Source organism: Desmodus rotundus, chromosome 3, assembly GCF_022682495.2.
Source record: "Desmodus rotundus isolate HL8 chromosome 3, HLdesRot8A.1, whole genome shotgun sequence".
Taxonomy (NCBI): domain Eukaryota; kingdom Metazoa; phylum Chordata; class Mammalia; order Chiroptera; family Phyllostomidae; genus Desmodus; species Desmodus rotundus.
Window position 1 is genome coordinate 167286948 of NC_071389.1, and position 26676 is coordinate 167313623.

At 36.5% G+C, this 26676-nt stretch overlaps 1 protein-coding gene across 1 annotated transcript in view; it reads left to right on the forward strand.

Annotated features, from left to right (window-relative positions):
* The window catches only part of ITPR2 (inositol 1,4,5-trisphosphate receptor type 2), a 431766-nt gene that overhangs the window by 292809 nt on the left and 112281 nt on the right, over window positions 1-26676 (forward strand). Inside the window, exons 42-45 of the mRNA XM_053921707.2 lie at window positions 146-346; window positions 2974-3084; window positions 6663-6758; window positions 7625-7747. Coding sequence (XP_053777682.1) covers window positions 146-346; window positions 2974-3084; window positions 6663-6758; window positions 7625-7747 — 531 coding nt within the window. The remainder of the gene's footprint in view (window positions 1-145; window positions 347-2973; window positions 3085-6662; window positions 6759-7624; window positions 7748-26676) is intronic.

Below are 26676 nucleotides of genomic sequence, written 5' to 3' on the forward strand. Positions count from 1 at the left end.
TAAACATGAACACTTTCTTATAAAAAGCAATTCCATTCTACATTGTCATGGGGATCTTTTTGAGTTAGCAAAATACACACACACAGAGCTAAAAACAGCAGAGTGATTTTTTAAACCCTTAAGCTATATTTCCTTTTGCCTTCAGAACTTCTTGAGGAATCAAAACAACAAAACAAATTACAACCTTGTCTGTGAGACCCTTCAGTTTTTGGACTGCATTTGTGGAAGTACAACGGGTGGCCTGGGCCTGCTGGGTCTCTACATCAATGAGAAGAATGTCGTGCTGGTCAACCAGACTCTGGAAAGCTTGACCGAGTATTGCCAGGGGCCGTGCCATGAAAATCAGGTAACCATGAAAGCAGTTCTTAATGCAGAACTATTCATGACTAATTGGGGTCAAATTGTTAAACAAGCCAACCCTTGTGCACATTTCAAAGATCTTTCTTCTTGCTTTGCCAGGTATTTTTACTTTCCTAACAAAACATACAAAGACTGAATTGTAGACTTGCAAATACTATGCCATATTTTAATTTAATTTCATTATAAAAGAAAATTCTTATGAAAATGTTTCAGATAAAAATCAGACTTATCAGAAAGAGCAAAACATGTTTCTTTGTCATTGCTGAGTTTTCATCTTGTAGTGAATCTCTCTACAAGAGTTTGTGGAACAAACTCCCTTTGGCTTCTATGGCTCCACTACGTTGGATAGTGTATAGTATCTTTTTCATTGTCGCGGTGAGCTGGTAAAACTCATGAAATAGGTATTATTGCCCACATTTTGCTAATAAATAGGTTCTGACTCAGAGATTAAGTGGCATTCCAGTGTTTCAGAGTGACGAATGGGAAATTGTAGAGCCATTCCGAAAACTCAGGACTTTTGATTGAGTCTAAATAGAGTGTTCTTTTGACTATATTACATTTTCCAGGGCAGAGTTTCAATTCTCGCATCCAGAATGTTTGCCTCTGAATCCACTTCATTGGATATCAAGGACACATTGTTGGGGGAAGAAGACAGGGCACCTGAATGAAAGGGAGGGGGACCACCCTTGACTTTATTAATTGACAGTTCACCTCCATTCAAGTGCCATACAAACATGGAAGGAAAAGTTGTCAAATCACAAACATTTCTGGATATTAATTTTAAAGAAGCCATTGAGACCAAACATCAGTGTTTAACATAGAACATAAGAATGAAAAATAAATCTGCTTTTCTATTGCAAATTATATGACCTATATACACATATATAGTGCCTATATATACACATGTATATACACACATATGCACACAAATATATACATACATAACATAAGTACACAGGATAAAACACAATTGTTGATATAAAAATTTGTTATGGGGTTACTGTTTCCCCCTCTTGTAATTTGCATATGACACTGTGAAACATTTGTGGATTTGGCTCTTATTTTCGTGGATTTTATTTCAGTCTCCTAAGGCTTTGATACAGTACAACCTAACTGTTGATTTAAAGTTAAGGAAAAATACACAAATTCAGAGATTTGATTCTGTTGCTGGTAAAACTATGTATATCTATAATAGAAATTGTGTGTTCCACACTTTGGGTCTCATAAGAGGATGAAATTGAGTTTTGAAAGTAGTTTACTTAATCATGTAAGCTCTAAAAATAAAAGCTAATACTAAAACAACATGAATCCAACATACACTGATAATATACTTAATGTGAACCCCATGCTCTGCAAATGTATGTAAGGAAAGAAGGTTGCTAGCAAATACCAGAGGTGATTTGCAAATTGATTCTAAGTTTGGCAAATATTTTAATGATCAGAGAAACCTCAGGACATGTAGAAGATGGATGGAAAACACCTTTCCTTTGTGTCCGGGGAGTACAAGTTTCCTTATGAAGGAAGTATGAAGGGAGAAATAAAGCACATCCTGAAAAATATTATAACATTCATTTCGGAGTTACTTTGATTTTACTCTTCCTCATTTAGTTGCCTGGGTTTTGATTTTTCAAACCCCTCAACACTGGGTGCTGCATTATGATATTAGTTCCCCAAATTCCTGATTTTCCTTACCTTCAAATAGACCCTAACCTTCAAATACTGACATTTATCTCCTAGGATATTTTATAACCTTTCCTACTATAAATTACTCAAGTTTAAGGAATCTGCCACCAGAATGTACAGAATGTCCCCAAACCATCAGGACGTGCCTGTAGTACCTGTCTACCGCTGCCTACATGTGCACTAGCATCACTTGCCACTCCTTTAGCACTAAGTAGCAACTAAATTAAAATGCTGCATCAGTACTGACAAAGTTTACTTGCAAACCTCAGGCTTAAATTTAGGGCACACATATCTCGTAAATGAGAATATTCTCTTAGCCAGGATAAATTAGATCTTAGAATTCTAAATTTAAGGAACTCCTCTATCGAAGGGCATATTAGAGTTTGTTGAGGCCCTGGCTATGTGGCTTGGTTGGTTGGAGTGTCATCCCATACACCGAAATGTTGCAGGTTTGATTCCTCATCAGGGCACTTACCTGGGTTGCAGGTTTGATCCCTGTCAGGGTGCTTATGGAAAGCAGCCCATTGATATTTTTCTCTGTGTCTCCCTTCCTCTCTCTCTAAAATGAATTTAAACATATCCTTGGGTGAGGATTAAAAAAATTTGTTGACTGCAAGAGTATTTAACTTAACCAGTGTTCTTTGAAATTCTCTAAAAATGGTTCTTTTTTAAAGATACCCATTACATGCACTCTCTCTCTGTGTTCTGCGTACGAAGTCATATAATCGATACTACTCAATAAGTAATCAGACTCTATGCAAAAGAACAAGTCAGACTTAAATCTTTGACTTACCTTTGTTTTAATAGGAAAGCTCAATGTTAATTATATTTTAAATGTCAAAAAACTAAGATGATTCTGTTATTTTATATCATATGACTTCTAGTGCTCTCACGTTAAAGAAGTTATTTTATAAACATTTTGTTTCCTAGACGTGTATTGCTACTCATGAATCTAATGGGATTGATATCATCATTGCTTTGATTCTAAATGACATAAACCCTCTTGGTAAATATCGGATGGACCTGGTGCTCCAGCTAAAGGTAGAGTAAATCCATTGTTCAGTGGGAAAGGGACGTTGTCTATAAACTTTCTTTCGGAGTTAACACCAAATCTCCAAGTAGCCTTTGGAAAAACAAAGATGTTATATTTTCAGTGAATGAATTGACAGAAAGGGTTAGTGAAAACACAGTGCACACTCAATTTCTGATAAAATGTCAAATAAACTTGGAGGTAATGTTCAGTTGGAGGGTACTTTATTAGAAGTTCTTTTAAGCAGCTGCTTTGTTTCACTACATCTCTTCTGTATTTGTTATATTTTTCATTATATAGAGGAGCAAGAGGTATTGAACATTCACTATACCATATTTTTAAAATTCATCTTCACTACAGAATTCTGCCTGACAACTCACAGTTAATTAGACTGTGGAAAAGGAAGGCTGCACTTCAGTGTAGTTTTATGGTTCTCTTCTTTCTAAAAGTTGCTTTCTCTTACATTGGAATCTTATTTTTTCCCAAATACTGTACGCCATTTTTACACTGCCCTTGAGAACTTACATTAACTTAGACTGTGAACATACTTCCCAGCAGTTCCACGTACCAGAGCTTACATGGTATGCAATTGAGGTGAGTTATTAAAGACCACATTATTGTGTTTAGTGTTAAACAGGTGATCAAGTCATTGGTTAAACACAATTTTTTTGTTAAGACAGGTCTATCCAGTACCTTAGCAAATATAATTAAGTTTCACTTTCTACGTGAAAGTATGACCAAGAAGAATGATGTTTTTAGAATTCTGTTTCTAAATATTGATATAGATAAATGTATATGTCCTACTTATGTGAAGATTATATTAATGGTTCATAATAAGTTAGTGTTTCTTTTAATATAATAGATAGTTTATATTTTCCACTGTTTTCTTTTGCCGTCTGTACAAGGGCTGGGCCCTTCCATCCCCAGATTAAAGCACAGGTGATCCTTACATAGATGGAGCTTGTGTCCCGTTCCTCATAAGCATCACGCTTTGGCTTGGGGAGCTAGCCTAGGCCTCGTGACGATGACTTAGTTTGAATTACCAGAAAAAATGTTTATTTCATCTTAAATTCATCTCTAACCATAATTTGTAAAGGCACAACATATAAAACCCTTGGCCTTTAGCCTTTCAAATCCTTTATTAGTCTAAAGATTATCCTTTAAGTCTCATTTTAATTGATATTATTTAATGGGGAAAATTACTGAACGAATCCTCAGTTTAAAGCAGAGTAGAGGCATCCGGATGACTTAGGAGCCCAGACTTGTGTAAAGTAACTGGATGATGGGGTGTGACTTCAGAGGACAAAGGTAGTCTCAGCTATTCAAGTGAAAATACTTTTTTGAAAAAGGGTTATTTAAGGTATCATTCATGTTATGAGGCACAATTTAGGCACACCTTTTCAAAATATGACAGAGAAATCAAGGTATGTAAAAAAATACGAAATGAATGGATTTGATTTGAAATATTTACAATATAGTTTTCTGCCTAAACAATAAAGTGTCTGTACATTTCTTTAAAAAATCTATGAGGCTTTGTATATAATGGCCAATATGACAACAATATTTATAAGACAGAATGATACATAGTGGCAGATTTTAGGGGCCTTCCTTGGATAGGGTGCTTTTAATTACAAATTCTAGGTAATATTATAGAGATACCACATTAAAGATGTTAAGGTCTTGTTTTATATAATTTAACCTTGAATTTAATTGCTTAATTATTTATGATTTCAAGTATACTTCCTTCTACATACTCATTTATATACAATTTTATGAATTTTTCATATATATGTATTGTCCTTTACTTTTTAAATTACTTTTTATAACTGATCTATGATTATGAAGTGCTGAATTTGTAAATAGGTCATTTTGTTTTGTTTTTAAGACTCTAGCTTCCTTTAGAAGAAACCCCTCTATTAACACTGCCATCTGCATTTGATTTCTCAGTGTCTATAGGCTTTTTTACTTTCAAATTGATGCAGATTTCAGGAGATCATTTACAAGACTCTTATTCTTCCAACATATATGAAAAAGAAGATTGATTAGAAAAAAATACCATAATGCCAATAGCATTCTGAAACTGGATGTGTTTTAAAGGTGTTCTGCATCAGGCCTGCCGAGTGAGGTTCGTTAGAGAAGACTGCTGTTGTCTGGCAGGGTTTTAGTTTTGAATTCTGTAGGGTCAGGTCAGATTGCCCTGAGGATGTGAACTCTCCACTAATCCTGGAACCTAATTTTTTAGGTATGTTGTTTCTATGGATAAGATGCTAGATTATAAAAATGTACAAATCTGTAAAATTATAAAATGAAAGAAAAAATGCCACCTCCGACAAAATACTAAAATCTTTTCAGGATAGCCCCATGACATGGGTATCATCATATCATCATCTTCATCATCATCATCATCATGTCATTTAAAGATAATCTTTAGACTGTACTTCTGAAAGAAAAAAATAGTTGGATAGAACTTGGTATTAAAACTACTCAGTAAAATTAATTTGAAAAACGTTAACGAAGTTGCTGTAGAGAATGTCTGCATACCAAATGACGGGTTCAGTTTAAGTTTTCATCCTGTTAGATGTTAATTTGGGGTCACTGAGAAGCAGTGGAAAGCCATTGGACTCTGCTTCTTCTGTGCTGCAATGAGAGGTTGTGTGTGGAGGTTGAGACTTTTTGACCATTACAAAAACACTGTGGAAATACCTCTTAGGAAGTTTTTATCATCACACAATGTGCCGCGATTCTGGAGCAGCGCTCCTGAAAACAATGTAAAGAAACCTATTTCCAAATGATGAGAATATTGTGCTTTGTGCGGCAACATTTTCTCTAATTCTGGGCACCTGTGTTGGGCTATAAATCAACTGCATCAGAAACATTTTTGATATCTATAGGTTAACTGTTCAAGACAATATATTTGTAAGTCAAATTAGAAAACATCGAAGACAACATAAACTGTTTCATTCTTTATTGGACAAAAATACAAAATATTTTTCTTCCACAACCCAGGGGGTAAACAGGTAGCATATATACTCTCATATTGTGAGACTAGTTATCAATAAATTTATATTTTATTTCTAACTCATGAATTTAGAATTTTATAAATTTTCAGTAATTACTGCACAAATTTAGAATTTTGACCTGATTACGTGTTAATGTTTCATGTTAAAAACAATATACTAAACTCCTTAAATTATATACCATTTCTGTGAAATATATCACTGGTACTGGATCACCTTACTGTCTTGTTAAAAATGTCATCATAGAAATGCCCGTTAGGGAATAGTGAGGAAAAATATGATTATACTTCAATTCATTATATGTAAATTCAGTCTTGTTTTTAAAACACCTTTTCACCAATATCTAAAATAGCCCTTGTAACTTATCTCTCATGATTCATTATTTTTATTTTGTGTTGACAATAAAGTAAAACATTCTCTTTTAAAATGCTAATACGCCAAACTAAATTGTCAGTTTAAAATTCTGTTTGATTAAAAAAATGGTCTTGGTAATCTCAATGAAAAGAAATGCAGGGGATCGTTAACCCATTAAATAGATTTTTCTTGTGCATTAACTCAATCTTTTTCTCTAGAACAATGCCTCCAAGCTTTTGCTGGCCATTATGGAAAGCAGACACGACAGCGAGAATGCAGAGAGAATTCTTTTTAACATGAGACCCAGGGAATTGGTAAGAAAACTTTTGAAAGCCGGGTTACTAAGGTGCGACTGAAAGGGATGAGTTTGGAGTATGCATGTCAGGAAAATGTCTAGTGACTTCGCCGCTCTACCAAGGCATAATGACACATTGCAAACACCTCGGAAGACCTCATGACGGCAAAGGCCAGTGTAATTTGGGTCTTTAATGATTTCGTTGGTTTTATCCACACTTGGCACTTTTCTTAACCAGATTGTCCCACTCTATTAAACTATCTGCAAATTCTTTTTGCCAGGAAAAATTTGCTTTAGTTTATATATTGAAATATATGAGGAAGGTGTATGAAAAATGTGTGTATGTCTCAAAAATTATATATACTGTTTCCTGGACCTACAACATTTATCTCATCATTCACTTCCTCCTTATGGCCCACCCTCAACCTCCTGACTGAGTTAGGGCCCTGGCCCTGTGCTCCATTAGGGCCTCCTGGCTGCAGGGCTGTTCGCCTCTGGAGGGCAGATACTCTGTTGTGTCTACCGCTGGGTCCTCAGTGCAGAGTCTAAAGTGCAACACCGTGGATCCCTGTTACCTAGTGGGCCTTTACTACATAATGGCTCCTTATTACCGTTCCAGAGTCTCCGAATTCATGGGAACTTTGGCACTGTCAGCATTCAAAAATCAAAGCAAAATTTTCCGGGGGAAATAGAGAATATTGTTAAGAAAATACTTCCCTGTTAATTTAAATAAAAATGGTTTCCAAGGCCATTTTCATTGAGTTCTTTGATGCTTTTCAAGTCTTAGGAAGCATGCCAGCTTTTAATTATAGCTCATAAATGATGTAAAAGGTATGCTGCTTGTGGCATTTCAAACCTAGCTGTTCCCGTTGGTGTTTTTGATAGGTGGATGTGATGAAGAACGCTTATAACCAAGGACTGGAATGCGATCAGAGCAGTGATGAGGGTGGAGACGACGGTGTTTCTCCAAAAGACGTTGGGCACAACATCTATATTTTGGCCCATCAGGTATCACGTTTTATATCTTTATATAATTTTGCTAATCTTATCAAGTATGTCTTGTGTCATGGCATGTCATCATATTTTCAAGTTCTGGTTCCTTCATTTACTCAGCACTTACCCTCCCCACCCTTGCCCTGGGCTAAGTAGGGGGAAAAGCTCCCAGAATGCCTGACTCTGCCCCCAGGGCTATGCTAAGGGCTCTCTCTCTCTCTCTCTCTCTCTCTCTCTCTCTCTCTCACACACACACACACACACACACACACACACACACACACACACTACCTGACACCAAAAACCACTGGTCCAAGAGGGAGTCCTGTGTCAAATCCTGAGGAGTAGATAAACGCTGGCAATGAGTGGAGGTCTTTAAGGAGAGAGGATGAGAGGCTACTGAGAAGCCAGAGAGTATAAAGGAGGGGGTACATTTAGGTCTAATCAGGACAAACCTTGTGTAGGGCTTCTGGACTCTTTGAATTACAGGGAGGCATGCTTCTCATTGGTTTCTATTGGAATTCTAACAAATATTAGGCTAACTTATAAGTTCTTTTGCAGGAACAATTTCCACTTGATAACAACTTAAAAACAGGTGATTGATAACTATTACTTGATAAACTTAATTCTATTAATATGAAGATCTACTTCTAATACATAATTTCTAATTTTATCTTCTAATGCAAGTTTATTTAAAATTTTTCTACTGTGTAAATATAACCAGAGACATTGAAATTAAGAACAAACTGACAGTATCCAGAGGGAAGGTCGGAGGGGATAATGGAGGGAAAAGGGGAAGGGCTTTCAGGAACATCTGTGAAGGACACACGGACAAAGCCAAAGAGGGGTAGGATCAAGGGTAGGAAGTGGGGATGACTGGGGTGGGAGGGGTGGGGGGGAAATGGAGACAACTGTACTTGAACAACATAAAAAAAAGAAGTTAAAAAATAGAAAAATAGTTAAAAGTTTGATATGTATATATGCCAATTGTTTATAGTAGCTCTCTCTTTTTTTATGAATAAGGTCCGAGCTTTGTAGACTTCCCCAATTTTTCTCTCTCATCGTTTTCTCCCATTGACAATCTCTTCCTTTTCCTGCCTTCCTGTACATCTTTTCACTTAATTTAACAAATACTAATAACTATAAGGTAAGATTCTTGGTCGATTTAATTTTTTTTAATTTTTACAGTTTTATCAAAATATCATTGGCGTTCAGCATTGTATGAGTTTAAGGTGTTAGAAGATTGCTCTTTAGACACTTCTGGCCCTTCTCTATCCTTTGTGTAGCTGCCTAATGTGTGCAAACTTAAATATAATTTTTACAGAATATTCAGATGACTCAAATTCTAAAATATATTTCTTTAATTCAAATTATTTAATTGTAAATGAAATGAAAACAACTTACCCAGTTCCTGCCCCTGGTAACCTGTCTGTTCTTTGTATCTGTGAACTTGGGTATACACACACACACACACACACACACATGCATGAGAGATCATACAGTATTTGTCTTTTCTCTTTTTCATTTAGCATAGTGCTCTAGAGTTTCATCAGTGTTGTTGCAGATGGCAAGATTTCATTTTTTATTGGTGAATAATATTTCCGTGTGTGTGTGTGTGTATATGTCTTTAGGCATGTATCCATGGATGGATACTTAAATTGTTTCCATATCTTGGCTATTGTAATAATATTGCAATGAACATGAGGATGCACATGTTTTAATATTAGTGTTTTTGTCTTCTTTGAATAAATACCCAGAAGTGAAATTGTTGGATCATGTGGTAGTTCTATTCTGAATTATTTAAGGAACTAACATTGTTTTCCATAGTGGCTGCACCAATTACATGCCCTCTAGGAGTGCGTGAGTGTTCTCTTTCTCCACTTCCTTGCCAACGCTTGTTATTTCTTCCTTTTTGATAATAGTCATTCTAACAGGTGTGAAATGATATCTCATTGTTTTGATTTGCATTTCCTTGATGATTTATGATGTAAGAATCTCTTTATGTACTTGTTGGCCATTTGTCTGTCTTCTTTAGAAAAATGTCTATTTAGATCTTCTGCCCAGTTTTAAGTGGATTATTAGGTTTTGGGGCTTTTGATTTGCATGTGTTCTTTACATATTTTTGATATTAACCCCTTTTCAGTATAAGATTTGTAAATATCTTCTCCCATTCAGTAGGTTGCCTTTAACTTCTGGTGGTGGTTTCCTTTGATGTGCAGAAGAAAGTTTTTAGTTTAATGTAGTCTCACTTGTTTGATTTTGCTTTTGGTGGCAGATTCAAAAAGTCCTCACCAAGACCTATGTCAAAGCAGCTTATCACTTGTTTTCCTCTAGTAGTTTTATGTGCTCAGGTCTTATATTTAAGTCTAATCCATTTTTAGTTAATTATTGTGTATAGTATGTTTTCTTTATGTAACTAATTTCTAGTTTCATATACTATGGTCAGAAAAGATGCTTGATAAAATTTCAGTCCTCTTCAATTTATTCAGACTTATTTTGTGGTTGAACATAAGATCTATCTTGGAAAATGTTCTATGTGTACTTGAGAAAAATGTGAATTTTGTTGCTTTTGGATGCAATATTCTACAATAAATATCTGTTACTCCATCTGGGATCATTTAAGGCTAGTGTTTCCTTATGGTTTTCTGTCCAGATTATCTATACATATATGTAATTAGAGTATTAAAGCACTCTACTGTTACTGTATTGCTGTCTATGATCCCTATTAGGTCTGTTAGTATCTGCTTTATATATTTAAGTGATCCTATCTTGGTACCTAAATGTTTTTAAATGTTATATCTTGTTGTTTGTTTAATTTTTATTGACTATATTAGGGTGATATTGGTTAATAAAATCACATAGGTTTCAAATGTACAATTCTATGATACATCATCTGTATATTGTATTGTTTGTTCACCACCCAAAGACAAGTCTCCTTCCATCACCATTTATACCTCATTCATACTCTTCTATCTCTTTCTCGGTAAGAGAAAGTTCCTCTTTCCCTCTGGTAATCACCATCCTGTTGTCTGTGTCTGAGTTTTGTTTTTTTTTCCCCCTTTGCTTAATCCCTTCGCCTTTTTAACCCAGGCCTCCAGCCCCCCTCCTCTCTGACAGCTGTCAGTCTACTCTCTATATCTATGAATCTCTGTAGTTTAGTTCACTAGATTCCACATATAAGTGAAATCATATGGTACCTGTATTTCTCTGACTGTCATTGCATTTAGCATAGTACTCTCTAGGTCCCTCCATGCTGTTGCAAAGGTAAGATTTCTTTCTATTTTATTGGAGTAGTATTCCATTGTGTAAATGTACCATGGCATTTTTATCTACTCATCTACTAATGGGTACTTGGGCTGCCTCCAAATCTTGGCTATTGTAAATAATGCTGCAGTGAACATAGGGGTTCATATATTCTTTCAAATCAATGTTTGGGGTTTCCTTGGACATATTCCCAGAAGTAGAATTGCTGAGTCATAAGGCAGTTTCATTTTTAATTTTTTTGAGGAAACTCCATACTTCTTTCCACAGTGGCTGCACCAATCTGTATTCCCACCCACAGTGCACAAGTGTTCCCTTTTCTCTACATCCTCACCAACACTTGTTTGTTCATGTATTGATGGTGGTCATTCTGACAGATGTGAAATGATATCTCATTATGGTTTTTGTTTGCATTTCTCTAATGATTAGAGACATTGAGCATCTTTTCATATGTCTATTGGCCATCTGTGTGTCCTCTTTAAAAAAGTGTCTCTTCAGGGCCTTTGTCTATTTTTTAATTGGATTGTTTATTTTTTTGGTGTTGAGTTTTATAAGTTAAAGTTTTATAAACTTTAGATATTAACCCCCTTTCAGATGTATCATTGGTGAATATGTTATCCCATTCAATGGGTTCTTTTCATTTTGTTGATGGTTTTTAATTTTTTCCTGTGAAAAAACTTTTTACTTTGATGTAGTCTCATTTTTAATTTTTTTCTATTGTTTCCCTTATCTGAGAAGAAATATCAGAAAAAATATTGCTAGGAGAAATGTCTGAGATTTTACTGCCGGTGTTTTCTTTTAGGATATTTATGTTTTCAAGTCTAGCATTTAAGTCTTTAATCCATGTTGAGTTTATTTTGTCTATGGTGGTCTAGTTTTATTTTTTTGCATGTATCAGTCTAATTTGCCCAACACCATTTATTGAATAGACTATCTTTACCCCATTGTATGTTTCTGCCTCCTTTGTCAAATATGAATTGGCTATAAAGGTGTGGGTATGTTTCTGGACTCTTTATTCTGTTCCATTGATCTGTATATTTCATGCTGGTACCATGCTATTTTGATTACTACAGCCTTGTAAAATTGTCTGATAACATGTAGCATGATTGCTCCAAATTTTCTTCTCTCTTAAGATTGCTGTGGCTATTCGGGGTCTTATTACAGTCTCCATTTCAAAGTGTATTTTGTCTGATACAAATATTGCTACTCCAGCTTTCTCTGGTTTTCCTTTGCATCCCTTCACTTTCAGTCTATGTATGTCCTTACATCTGAAGTGAGTCTTTTGTTTGCAACATATAGATGGTCTTGTTTTTGTTTTTTATCCATTCATTTACTCTGTCTCTTTTGATTGGAGAATTCAGTCCACTTACATTTAAAGTAGTTATTGATAGGAATGTGCATTTTGCATTCTATTAATTATTTTGTGGATTTTTTGTAGTTCCTCTCTATTCCCTTCTTCTCTTGCTCTCTTTCTTTTCATTTTGATGACTTTCTCTTGTGGCATGCCTATTCCTTTCTCTTTATTTTTTGTGTATTTACTATAGGCTTTGCTTTATGATTATTATGAGGCTTGTATATAACAACTTATATTCATAAGAACCTATTTTAAGTTGATAACAACTTAAATTTGATCCCAGTGTAAAGTTCAACATTTCCTAACTCCCCACATTTTATATTTTTCACATCACATTTTACATATTATTATCTTGTATATCCCTTAACCAATTCTGTAATCATAGTCATTTTTACTACTTTTGTCTTTTACCCTTTATAAGAACTTTATAAGTGATTAATTTACTTCCTTTACTATATGCTTACATTTACAATGAAATTCTAAAAGATATTAACAAAAAATTTCTATTGTTTTGTAATAGTTTCATGATTGAGAAGCTTTTTAGGTCTCTCATAATATAGCAAAATACATATATGAGACAGTAAAAAGATAAGAGCAGATGGATTATAGCTAGAAAGACCAAAAGGAATTGTAGGTATTGAGGAACTAAAAGTTAAGATGAAGGACAAGTTGAAGGAAGTAGAACACAGAGGTTTAAGATGTAGAGAAGATGCAGCTTTAGAGAAAAAGAGAAATCAGGTGACAGGAACTGTGTCAAGCTAGAAAAGGAAAGACTAGAGATTGAACGTGACTAGAAAGAAAAGAATCACAGGCTGATAGGGAAGTCATACTGGCTACTATAACAAATACAGACATGTGGTGACACAGCCGTGTATATGTAGGTAAGGAGTTACTTCAGAAGCTGTGGTGTTGTGGCGGAGTGAGCAGTAACAAATTTTAGAAGAAGGAATTAGGGAATGTAGCCACCCATGTGTTCCTGGCTGAAAGCTAGTTTTGCTGTCCCCTGTGTATGAGTGAGCAGCTTCATGAAAAAGACTGGATCATGTAGCTTTTAAGAGGGAAATGAACAACCGGACCAGCCGAGTCAGTGCTGGGACAAGTTGAGCAGATAACCTCATGTCCATAAGGGTGATGCTGAAAAATGCAATCTTACATTACCAGTATAATGTGAGTAACAACAAAAATGTCACAGGCAGGAAGAGCCTTTGGCAGGTCAGCTCAGTTTAAAGCAGATTAAGTATGACAGAGAACACAAATTTTAAAAATAGGCTAAGGTGGATGTTGAAAATAATGGAGAATGAGAATAATGAATGCAAGAGCTAGTTACAGGGCAAAAGGTAATGGTGGAAAATATGAAAGAAGTTAAAAATAAAGACAGCATAAAAGTCAATGGTTTTGAGGGATCTTAGTTTCTGAGAAGGCTTGGAGAGAACAGATTAATTAAAAGGCAACAGTGCAATTGTCCGAGGAGTGGGAACTCGGCAGTAGTAAAAAAGGAACAAAGGTTAAGAACAACATACTGAAATAAAGAGATGTGAAAATGCCTTGAATGGATATATGGAATTTTATAATTTTCCAAAACCAAAATGTTGGAAAAGCAGTAGTGCGTGGAGCCATGGTGGTAAAATGTAGATGTAGGTAAATAAAGCCAGACTTCAGGAAGAGGGAGACTATCGGACTGAATAAGGGAAAGGGATTCTGAATTGCTAACTCCTTTAATGCTTGTGAGTAAATTGTAAGAATATAAATATGAAATAAGAGTCCATATGGGTTCCTTCTAGCAACTCACTGGGGAGACAGGCATGGCAAAATATATTGAACACTGTATGTAACTGACAGCGTAGAGCAGCGATTTTCCACCGGTGTGTTGCAAGAATTTTTAGAACATGCAATACCTAACCATTTAGTCAGGGTCACTGACCTCTTTTCCCATAGATTGTGAAGTAAAAAAGGACAACAGCTAACACAACAATACTATCCAGTGTGAATGAATCAACATTATACCATTTTTGTCAGATTGGCAAAAAATGTAACTTTTGGCGTGCCACAGCATTTTAGTAATCAGTTAATGTGTGCCACGAGATGAAAACGTTGAAAATTGATGATGTAGAGGTAAGCAACTGTCTGCTTGTTTTCTTACAGCGACACAGATAGCTGTTACCTCGCCACTTCGTAAATATATTTTTATGGGGTGACTCCTCCTACCAGTTTTTCATGAAACATTGCTTTCACTCATAGAAGAGAACCCCTGTGCTCTTTTGATCTTTCTACAAGTGACCTCTTTGGCTTTCTCTAGGCCAGGGTACTGTATTTCATTTCCTGAAAGGCCAAACACCACTGCTGAGCTCCATATGATCCTGTTGTCCAAACAGCTTCCACTCAATAGGCACAAGCAAATGTAAAGCAACAGTTGTTGTAAGTTTTGCCTCCAGAGAGGCCATGGAGCTGTGCTCCAGGGGCTTGGCCGAGCCCAGGTGTCGCTGTTTTCGGGGTCACTGTGGGGTTGTTTGGCTCCTGCATGCTGATGACCGCGCAGATTGGTTTCTGCCTTAGCACAGTTCAGTCATTCCAAAACCAAGGTTCAGCTTCCTCCTTGTTTTACTATAATCATCTTTTGCACAGACAGTTTATTTTGGCACCCTCAGACTTTCAATTTTTGTTGTTATTCTTTTTATGGTAGTGAGGTAGTTCTGCTTTTCCTACCGTGACATCCTTTTTGGTCCTTCTTGTGGTCGGTGTTACAAGAAACAAATAATGCTTCTTGTAAGTGTCTTATCTGATCTACATAAACTATAAAAATACTTTAAAAAGGGAATTTCTTAAGTTCCCATACCATAGTGTCGTGCAGAGAATTTCCTTAAAATGAAGCTGTGTATCCTTTTGGGCCTTTTGTCCTCCACATGCTGCTCTAGTCTCAGCTTTTTACATTCTGCTTCCTTCCTGTTCTTTCTTCTCTTTATTCCTGTATTTCTGCACAGCAGTCTCTGCCCACAATCTAGAACATTGTCAGTACTTTGTTTCATTGGTCCCATGGAGCAACTTTTGTTTTCCTGCTTGTGACATTTTATTTTATTTTATTTTATTTTGTTTTATTTTATTTCATTTTACTCTAGTCTACTCAATCTATTCCATTTCATTTCAAATTTAAATGAAATTTGAATGAGCTTTATTGAGATATAATTGACACATACCACTGAATAAGTTTAAGGTGTATGATGTGTTGAGTTTATACATTTATGTATTGCAAAATGACTAGCACGATAACATTAGCTACCAACTCCATCCAGTACCATTTCTTGGTGGTGATGAGAACACATAAAATGTACTCTCTTGGCAACATTCAGTTGCACAGAATATTATCATTAGCCACAATCACTAGGCTGTACATAACATCCCCAGAATTTTTAAATATTATACCCAGAAGTTTGGACCCTTTGGCCAATATCTCCTCATTTCTTCCACCTCCCAATGCCTGGTAACCAGCACTCTGCCCTGTTTCTCTGAGTTTGACAATTTTAGATATCATATGTGAGTTGTATTATGCAGTATTTTTCTTTCTCTGTCTGATTTATTGCACTTAACATAATGCCCTCAAGGATTCCTCCAAGTTGTTAGAAACAGCAGGATTTCCTTCTTGCTCAAGGCTGAGTAAGATTCCAATGTACACACACACACAAACAGAGCATGGCAAAAGTAGGTTTATAGTTGTGAGTACATTAAACACAGAGTTAATAACGCTATTGTAATAATCATAACCTGCATGTCTTTTTCCTTCTGTATCTGTATCTATATCTATATCTAGTCACATATCTTTATCCATTCATCCATTGATGGACAGTTAGATTATTTCATATCTTGGCTACTGTGAATAATGCTGCTATGAATATATGATATCCTCTGTTTTCATACCTATTGTACTAGAATTAAGAAGTATGTAGAGAAATATATGTTTTACAGGATGAGAAGAATTATTAGATAGCAAGCCATTGGAAAGCAAAAATACCTCCTGCTCATATAAGGCAAGAAAGAATGGATCACTTTAAATTGGCTACATGAAAGTCTATTTCCTTTGCCATATTAGGGAGGTTCTCCTTCATTATGTTTTCAAATAAGTTTTCAATTTCTTGCTCTTCCTCTTCTCCTTCTGGTACCTCTATGATTCAGATGTTGGAATGTTTAAAGTTGTCCTGGAGGTTCCTAAGCCTCTCCTAATTTTTTTGAATTCTTGTTTCTTCAGTCTGTTCTGGTAGAATATTTATTTCTTCCTTGTGCTCCAAACCATTGATTTGAGTCCTGGTTTCCTTCCCTCACTCTTGGTTCCCTGTACGTTTTCCTCATTTCACTTTTCATAGTCTTTACTTTTTCCTTTATTTTGCGACCATACTCAACCACTTTTGTGAGCATCCTGATTACCAGTGTTTTGAACTCTGTATCTGATAGGTTGGCTATCTCTTCATCACTTAGTTGTATTTTTTCTGGAGCTTTGATCTGTTCTTTCATTTGGAACCTAAAAAACAAAAACAAAAATGAACTAAGCAAATAATTAGAACAGGAACAGATTCACAGAAATGGAGATCACATGGAAGGTTATCAGTGGGGAGGGTGAGGAGGAAGAATGGGAGAAAAGCTACAGGGAATAAGAAGCATAAATGGTAGGTACAAAATAGATAGGGGTAGCTTAAGAATAGTATGGGAAATGGAGAAGCCAAAGAACTTACGCGTACGACCCATGGACATGAACTAAGTTGCGGGAAGGATGGTGGGAGGGGGGTACAGGGCAGAGGGGAATAAAGGGGACAGAAATATGGGACAACTGTAATAGCATAATCAATAAAATATGTTAAAATTAAAAACATAAATTGGCTACATGAAATTATTTTTAAAATACGGGCTTGAAAATTTTTCACAAACATTTCCCCATGTCACTAAATGGTCTTTGAAAATGTAATTTTAATGTCTGCATAATTGCTCCTTGTTTGAATGTACCATAATTTATTGAATTACTCCTCATTGTTAGGCATTTAGTTTTCTAATGTTTTTGATATTATAAATCATGCTGTGATTAATATCCTCATCATATTGATCTTTGCCTGATATACAGATTCTTTTCCTAGGATGAATTCCAAAAAGTTTAATTACTAGGTTGCAGGGTAGTAACTATTTTATGGTTATTAGTGCATATTATAAAATTGTTTTTCACAGTGTGTGATGTACTTATCTTAGTGAATTCTAAAATTATTACCATTAAAAAAAATCTTTACCAAGCTAATAGTATTTGTAACCCCTCAACAAATGTTTGTTGAATGAACTAATGAATTATAGATTAAATCAGATCTCATTTTAAGTCATGTATTTTGGATTACTAATAAAGTGGACTATCTTTTAATATGTTACTTGGTCATTGCTATTTCTTCTGTGAATTACTTAAAAATGTGTTTATCTATACTGTTGGGGTTCATTTTTTTCCGAGTGAATTTCAATTAAGGTCTGCAAACCTTAGTCTTAATCATTATATCTGCTTCTCCCTGATTCATTTGCTTTTTAAATATTTTAATGCTAGTTTTCTTTCATAACCTTGAGGTCTGTTAAACACTCACATACATTGTCTTCTAATGTGTGATGAAGTTAGGTTTTATAGTTAATTATGTGATTTTTTCATGTTATCATCAGAAACAATCTAAAGGTAAGTTCTGATGCTAACTCATCTCTAAAGACAAAGCCCCAGACTCGGGAGCCGCAGCACTCCGTGAGGGCGGGTTTGGAGGAGCTCCGTGGGTGTGGTGTAGAGCATGGGTCACAGAGAGACGGTTAGTGGAAGAAATCAGAACTAAAATTAAACCACCTTCAGGGCCCATCTGGGCATGGGAACCAGTGATTTGGGGGCAGGCGAGGTGGAGGCGATCTGGTGATAACCGTCTTCCAAAGCAGCCACCGTTGCTTGCCTCTGCTGGCTGTCCGGGTGGGATTGCAGGCCCTGGATTTCCACTTTTTCTGCTACTTCAAAAGAAGCCTGAATTTTGAAGTTTTTGAAACATGTGAAATCTTCTAATTTTGAAAAGTTAACAACTCATTCAAATTAAAACAAAACACGGAGTAGTCCAAACAAAACTCACCAGCAAGTGGGATGCAGCCCAGGAGCCAGAGTTTGCCCCTTGCGGACTGAAGGATACAAATTTCTCATTTATTGATCACTCAATTGAATGGATTTTTGAGTGCTTGCGTGATCTCATAGACTGTGTTAGATACCAGAAATACTCACTAAGAAGGCCAGCAAGAGACTAGCACTCCGGGAATTTACATTCTGCCCGGGAGCCATGAAGAATAGACAAACCACAGATAGCAGAGAGTGAACCAGCTATGCAGCAAGTGAGAATAAGATGTGATGAAATACGGTAATGGGTGCTATTGTAAATTGGGCGATCGGGGAGCTTTCTCCGAAAAGGTGAAATTGAAGCTATCTCTAAGTGACAGAGGAACAACCAGCAGTATGAAATGGGAAGTTAAGGGGGGAGCATCCCAGAGAGTGGCTGGAAGGCAGCAATGAGCTTGATATGTTTGGAGGAACATAAGACCTGTGTAGCTGGACCCTTAACCAGCTCTTAGCACTTGAATATTATTTTGAATACATGGAATGCACCTGAGACTTATTTATTATAAGATAGTCATTCAAGAACATTTATTAAGCTCCTCTTATGTAAAGCTTTGTTTCAGTTGCCAAGTTGGAAAGATGAGTAAAGATGCCCTTAAGAAACTCGCAGTTAAGCATGTGTGTAGGGGGAGAGGGAGACAAATCATTATAATTTAATGTGCTTTAGTTAAAATGGAGGAATGCACAAAATATGCTTCCCTTAGGAGTCAGGAGAGGCCTCATGGAAGAGGTGACACTTGAACTGAATCAGGAAGGACAGAGGGATGGGGAGAACATTGTAGGCAGAGGCAACAGCTTCTGCAAAAATGCATCATAGGTATGTCAGAGAATGGAACTTCCTTTGGGTATATTGGTAGGCATTTTGGTATCTACTGATGTCTTTATATAAAATGAATTACAGTAACTTGAATTCAGTCCACATCTTTGATAATGACCCTGATTGTGGCATTTAACAAATGTTGCATGCATAAAAAATGAATGAATGAATGAATGAATGAATGACTAGGACAGGACCTACTCTAAAACTGTAGTATTTTGTAATTTATGTTATAATAAATAACTGAGTAAAAATATTTTCCTGTTATCACCATCATTATCATGCTCAAAGTTAATAATATATTTCCCAGTGGGGTATAAATTCCTTGTGCACAGACATATTTTTTCCCTGTTCCTGCGCCAAAAACATACTTAGTGTATAGTAGATACTTAGGAAGTGTTTGGGGGAATAATTTCTTGGAAAAACACAGGTACACTGATAATCTTTTTATGTAATACATGTACTATGTAAGAGTAATAGAATCCTGCGAAACTGGTGTTAGCATTCTAGCATCAAGGATGTTGTTCAACTGTGCACTCTTCTTTTAGTTTTTGTAGATCACTCTTTGCCAGTCATGTCGGCAAACCACATAGAGAGGTCCCTGTAATAGCTTTCCTCGTGCCAGGCACTTTTATTACTTTGTTTATGATGCCACCACTCCTCCGAACTAATGAAATATCTCCTCCTGTTCTTAACACTCATTTTAGTATTATCTTACTTGCTCTGAGATTCAAATTGAGACCTACTTACTCCATTCCCTAGGTCAACCAACAATGATGTGATCTTGGTTTGGATTTTGGATGTTATCTTCATCCAAACTACATATATACTTTCACACTAGCTTATGCTCAATATCATTGTAAAATTGTTCTTTATTTCATGTATGTATGGCTTGACTACTTAATTAGTAGTAGATTCACAAAATCTAGGCACCCATGAGGCCTTATTTTTTTTAAAAGGAAACTTACTACAGAGGAAGATATCATAGGAAAAATGCTTAGGCACAATAGTTTAACTCCTCCAGGAGGCACCGACGTGTCTTTCACTCAGCAGCAAGGAATCTTTGGATTACTGCCATGTATATGATGCATCAAAGCCACAGGTAACGGGAGCATAAAAAATGCAACCTAAGAAATGAATTGGAATTGGGCTCTTCAGTTGTTAGTCTGGTGTAAGGCTCATGATGCCAAGTTTAGTGGAAGCCATTATTTTTCTGCCTAACATTTCATGTTTGGTTGTGAAATAATTATTTCGGAGTGATATGATTATTAGAGCATCAATCTGAATTCTAACAATGTCGAAGGCTTTGGCCGTGCCTCTGGCTCCTTGTGTCTGCTCTGACTTCAACTGTATCCACTAAATTCAAAGTCTGTTAGGAGAGCTAGAGATATTAGGCAGGGCTGCTTCTCTATATTTTTTTTTCCAGGCAGGAAAGTACATCACATGTCCTAGCATATTTTAGATCCTTGGGGTGTTCCCTGCCCCTGATGAAAGCCTTTCAGGAGAGAGTATAGTAGGTAGGACCAGCCGTCGTGTTGCAAGGACTGGGGTGCTTTGTGTCACGCTGAAAGAATTTGCTAGGTGTCCTGATAGTTGTCATTAATTTATTTTTTCCTAAAAACTTTCATCTCAGAGCTACACTTGCTTAAGCTGCATTCATTTTAAGGGATGCATATACATTGCTTTAAATAGCTAAATTTTAATTTATGCTAAACTCATATGAAATGTGTTTATTACTCAGACTACTGAAAATGTTTTCCTTTGAGACTTAACTCTGCTTAACCTCTCCACAGCTTCGATTTTCATATCTAATATATAGTCATCAGCATTGCCTCATTTCCTTTAGAAACAGGATGGGTTTGTAATTGGTATACTTAGCTTCCATCTTTAATATCTTGAAGGGTTTTAACTAACTTACAATTACTCCATCTTTATTACTGCTTGTAATGCAGAAAGCAGAAAACACAGCTGGGTTTGGAAGCTCACGGAGGCACACGTAGCTCAGTAATCTGTTGGCTAGAATGCTGTACAAACTGCTTCACTGGTTTTTAGCCCTGCACCCTGCATTTTCTCCATCAGCTGACTATGTCACTCAGCTTCTCTGACTTTGGCTTTCTCATCTATGAAAATATGATGGGACTCCACGAGCTATGTTTGCACAGCAAACTTGCAGAAACCTATATGGACACCATAGAGTAATTGGACCATGATGGCTCTTTTACTGGATTAGACTACATTTTAAATAATGTGACAGAGTAACTAATGAGCTACTGGATAGTTATGCATTTATACCTTACCTACTTATAAAAGGACTTTGATGTTGAATAAGAAATGCACTTGTATGATTAGTCTGTTAGAATATAAAATCAAAATCCTTGAGAAGGAAAAGGAATCTGAGAATGCTATGGGGCTTGGTTGGTATTCTTACTGCTTATCGGTGGTAGCTCTGAGTTTCATGGTAACCAAGAGCGAAGAATAATGGGTGATACAATTAACATCTACATTATTTATAATGACCAACTTTTTGCTGATATGTATTCTAAAATGAATTCATACAAGGGCGTAGGACAACACGGGGAACAATGTTTTCTGAACAGTTCTGTAAAACACACCAGATAAAAAATGCACATAGCTCTTTGTAGTCCTTGAGAATAAATAATGATCAAAATGTCTGAGTTATAATCAGTATGTATATAAATAAACATGAACAATACAACCACCAAAATATAAATTTACTTCATTAAGGTACTTAGGTAATGTATAAGCTTTTCAATATTTGAACTTAGTTGAAAACAAACATTTTAAAATATCAAGAGATTATTTTATTGGATTGTAGAAAATACACTTCTCCTAACTACCCAACTACATGAAAAACCTGTTACTAGTCTTGGCTACAGATATTCAGAAATATAAGCACCCAAAGGCACTTTGACTGAAAACTTAACAAAAGAGCAAGTGTCGTTCCTAAAAAAAATTAGCTATTTTCCCCCACCCCCAAAAATGTTTTGCTATGTTGCTATCACAAAGCAGTGTGAGGTAATAAAATATATGATTATTAACTAATAAAATACATGATTATTAACTAATTTTGCTTTGAGCATTAATTATTCTGTGTTTCTTGGCAGCCAAGGCAAAAAAAATAGATAAGTTACATGATTCATATGTGACGCAAAAGAAAACAAAAATGAAAAACCTCATACCGATTATTAGTGAAGTACAAAATTTCTACTAATTCTAAGAACTTATTGAAGAACCCTTATGTAGAAAAATTAATTACTGGTGGTGTTATGGAAGTTTAGATAAGCAGGCCTTCTTCACTGATATAATTTAGTAATAAAAAGTACCTATCACGCACCAAACAGTCACAACAAACAACAACCGTATCCTGTTGCCACGTATTCTCTGTAGTAAGAAAAGGTAAACAGAGTTTCAATTAAAATCTTAACATACGAGGTGGGTTGGCAATTTTCTACACAAACATTTCTGCACATGCGTCCACCATCTGCACAGAATCTGGTGCATAGTAAGTGTGCCATAAACATTAAGCCTCATCAGAATTACTTCCATGACCTTCCTCTTAATTAATTCTTTATTCGATGTATGTTTATTGATCACCCACTATGACCAGGCTGTGTTCTCAGTGGTGGGGTAAAGTGGTGAGCAGACAGACAAAAACCCCTCTCCTCAATGAGTACATTCTCGTGGGGATGTCTCCCTCCTTGCAACCACATTGCGTGTTTCTTTCAGGAGCAGGTGTTCTACAGACATCAGTTTTGCAATGGATGGGGATTGCATGGGGCATAAAAATGAGATGTAGTCTTCATCCTCATGGAACGTACTGTTTATTCCATGGAGACATGAAAACAATTGCAGTGTGGCAAGTCCTGTGGAAGACGTGTGTCTGGGGTCCTCTGGGACCTCCGGTGGGAGTGTACAGGGGAAGGCGAGTGTGTGGCAGAGACAGGCAGGGAGAGAGACACTGTTTGCCCTCTGTGCTCTATCGTTCGATTATTCGCTCAGCATTTAAGCAGGCAGATTTGCTTCTCCCACACCCCGTAGCCCACTGGCCCATAACTCGGTTTCCCTTCATAGCAAAACTGATCAAAATGTTATATGCAATTGCTATCTCCAACTCCTCTCTTTCTGTTCTCTCTTAAATCTATCCCTGCATCTCTGCCAGGATTCCATCCTTACTATGACACCAAAACAGCTCATGGAGAGGTCACCGGTGACCGCCGCCTTGCTAAATCTCATGATTAGTTCTCATTCCTCATCTTACTTCATCTGTCACTAACGTTTCACAGAGTTGGCTGTTCTCTTCTTCTTGAAATAATTTCTTGACTTCACTTTCCTGCAGCACAATTTCCTCGTCTTTGTGCTTCCTTTCCAGCACCTCCTTCTCAATTTCCTTCACTGGTTCCTAGTCCTTCTCTGCTTCCCCTAGAAGTGTTCTAATCCGCATGTTCTAGGACTCATTGCATGGATCCCTTCTCTTCTCAGTTGACATTCACTCCCTAGATGATCTCATTCAGTCACGTGACTTTAAACACCAGCTGTACCACCATAAATCCCAAATTTATATCTTTAGTGTGGGCCTCTATTCTGAACACCAGACTGGTACTTCCAACTGCTTGTTTAAGATCTGCATTTGAATGTCATTTTAGGCATCTCACACTCTTTCCTTAATGGAACTCTCAATTCTCCCACAGTCTTTCCGACTTAGATACAAACCCAGACTCTCCGACTCTGACACCTGAGCTCCTCATCTTTACTCCAACCCGCTGCTGAATTAATCCTCCCCTGTGTGTTCTCGTCACACGCTGTGTTCACTCTGGTCCTGGAACGGCTATCCCTGAAGTACTGTGGCCTATTTGTTTGTTTGCTTCCTCCACTAGACTCCAAATTCAGTAAAGGCAGGAGTAATGTTTTATTCATGAATGTGTTGCCTAGTGTATACTACTGTGTTTGATAAAGCAAATGCTTTTGATTGATTGGTGACTGTTACAGTTACAAGTGCTATAGATAACTAGAAAGGAAATAGGTTAATATTGGCTGGCATTACTGTAAAGGGCTTTGTGAGGTACCAACATTTTAGATGAATCTTACATATTGATCAGATCTAGATAAGCAGCAAAAAGGGAGGAGGGCCTCGCCATCATAGGGAAGGAATGAGCAGGAGGTAATATTCACCATGACGTGTGTGGAGGTTGAGTACTCTTGGGCTTTGCATCAGGGATGGAGAAAGCAGTGGGGTGCAGACGTGGGAGGTCACAATGGAGGGCACATCTTACCAAATGCCAGAGGGCTTTCAGTACCAAAAAAATCAAAAAATAATTCAGTCAAAATATTTGTTGAAATGTGACAGAGCATACATTACTGCGAAACTGTTCCTTAGGGGACTTAGTTCTTATTTATGTTGACATAAAAATTAATGAGACATTAATGATTTTGTAAAATGCTAAACAAAATAACACAAAAACAAAGGGCACAGACATCTGCTTTCCAAGATATCCCCCAACTCAAAAGCATTATTACAAGTCCTAAAAAGACCTTTTAATGATTGTGCTTGTATTCATGCACTAATTCATACCCTGGCATTATCAAGCATGTATTTAAAGATAAATCAATTAAAACCAAACCCATGAGGAACTATAATTAGTAAAGATATAAACCAGTATGAAAACACTTATGTCAAAGCCCTAAGTAATATTCTGGACGTATGTGTTTGTGAGTGAGTGTGTGCTTCCAGGTCTCTGACTCTGTTTATGGATTAACTTGTTTTTCCAGCTCAAATATAAATGAAGAAATGTTAACACTTTATTCTGAAGACACATGGTAGAAATATGAGATAGGATAAGATGGCTGGACAAAGAAATCCAACTAATAACCTTAGTCAGTAGATCTGTGGTAGAATATGAAGGTGGTGTATGAAAATAACTCTTTTCTGATGTCATAGCTGAGAGAGTCCTGGAGGTGTGTAAGTCTTAAAAGCAGCACGAGGAGCTTGCTCAGCTTTTGTCTTGTGGCCATCGGTATATTTTGAGTTTCAGAATTACTTAGAGCAGAGGCATTGGAAAGTGACAGACCATTGTTAACAAAATAATTCTGGAAAATAAACTGTTGAACTTAAAGGTCAAGCTTCAGAAAAGGAAATAGTTATCCTTGGCCAGGCCAAAGAAGTCCTTCTACATCACAACCAAGTAGTTATATGAAATGGTATAGTAGGGGAAAGTTCTGGAAAGTCCCTTGCAGGACTTACATTATCAATGGAATAATATCTATTTTGGGGATATAACATTGATTGGTTCAAAAGATATCTTATAGAAGTTTATGTATGTATGTTATCTATCTATCTATCTATCTAACATTTTGTCACTTACATGTGACCTACAAACAATTTGTAAGGGGTTTGCAAACGATTTACATAAGGGCACATAGTAAATATTTTAGTCTTTTCTGGTTATATTGTCTTTGTGGCAAATACTTAATTTATCATTCCAGTGCAACTCCCCTCCCCCTGGACGGTACCTAAACAAATGAGCATAGCTGTATTAGAATGAAACTTTACTTAAAAAAATAAAAAACAAAGAAAAACAGGTGGCAGGCTGGGTTTGACCCACCAGGCACCATAGTTTGCCAAACTGTGTTTTTGATGGTTTTTATAATCCTCACAGTCGTAATTTCCCACATTTGAAGTATCTTTATGAGTAAGAATTGATAAGTCATTTATTTTTAACTATTTTTCATGTTTCTATTTATAATGTTTAGTTTGCTTTGTATATGAGTGTAACATACACAGACATACATGTAGAGTTTCTGCCTGGTTAAAGTGAACACATTAGTTCTTTCTTTCCATTGCTGCATTTATGTGATTTTAGTACTCTGAAAAGTGGGAGCCCGAACAAAAATGAGAATTGAGTAGCCAACTGACAGGGCGGGCACATATTCATGTTTAGACTGCGAGTATGAATGGATCAAATATAAAACAGGAGTACTAATGAATTGAGTAGAACAGAAGCAGAACGGGAGAACATGAAGGCAGAAGTAATTGGATGAGACAGATGTAAGGATCTAGGTCAGAAGGCAAACTAAAGAAACAGCTGGGGGGAAACAGTGTCCTTACATCTGATACACAACTTGGAAACCCTATGTGGTAAAGCTGAGGTCAGACAGAGTTCTCAAACCATAGCGTGCATCAAATTCCTGGATCTTATCCGCAGGGACTTTGATTGAGTAAGTCTGGGGCAGAGCCCCTAACTGCTTTGTACCATCCAGTCTGGATATTTTTATTCAGGTTGTCCATCGGCCACAGTTTCAAAAACAGCTGCTCCAGACTTTTGCCCTCCTTAACTTCCTTCTCTAAC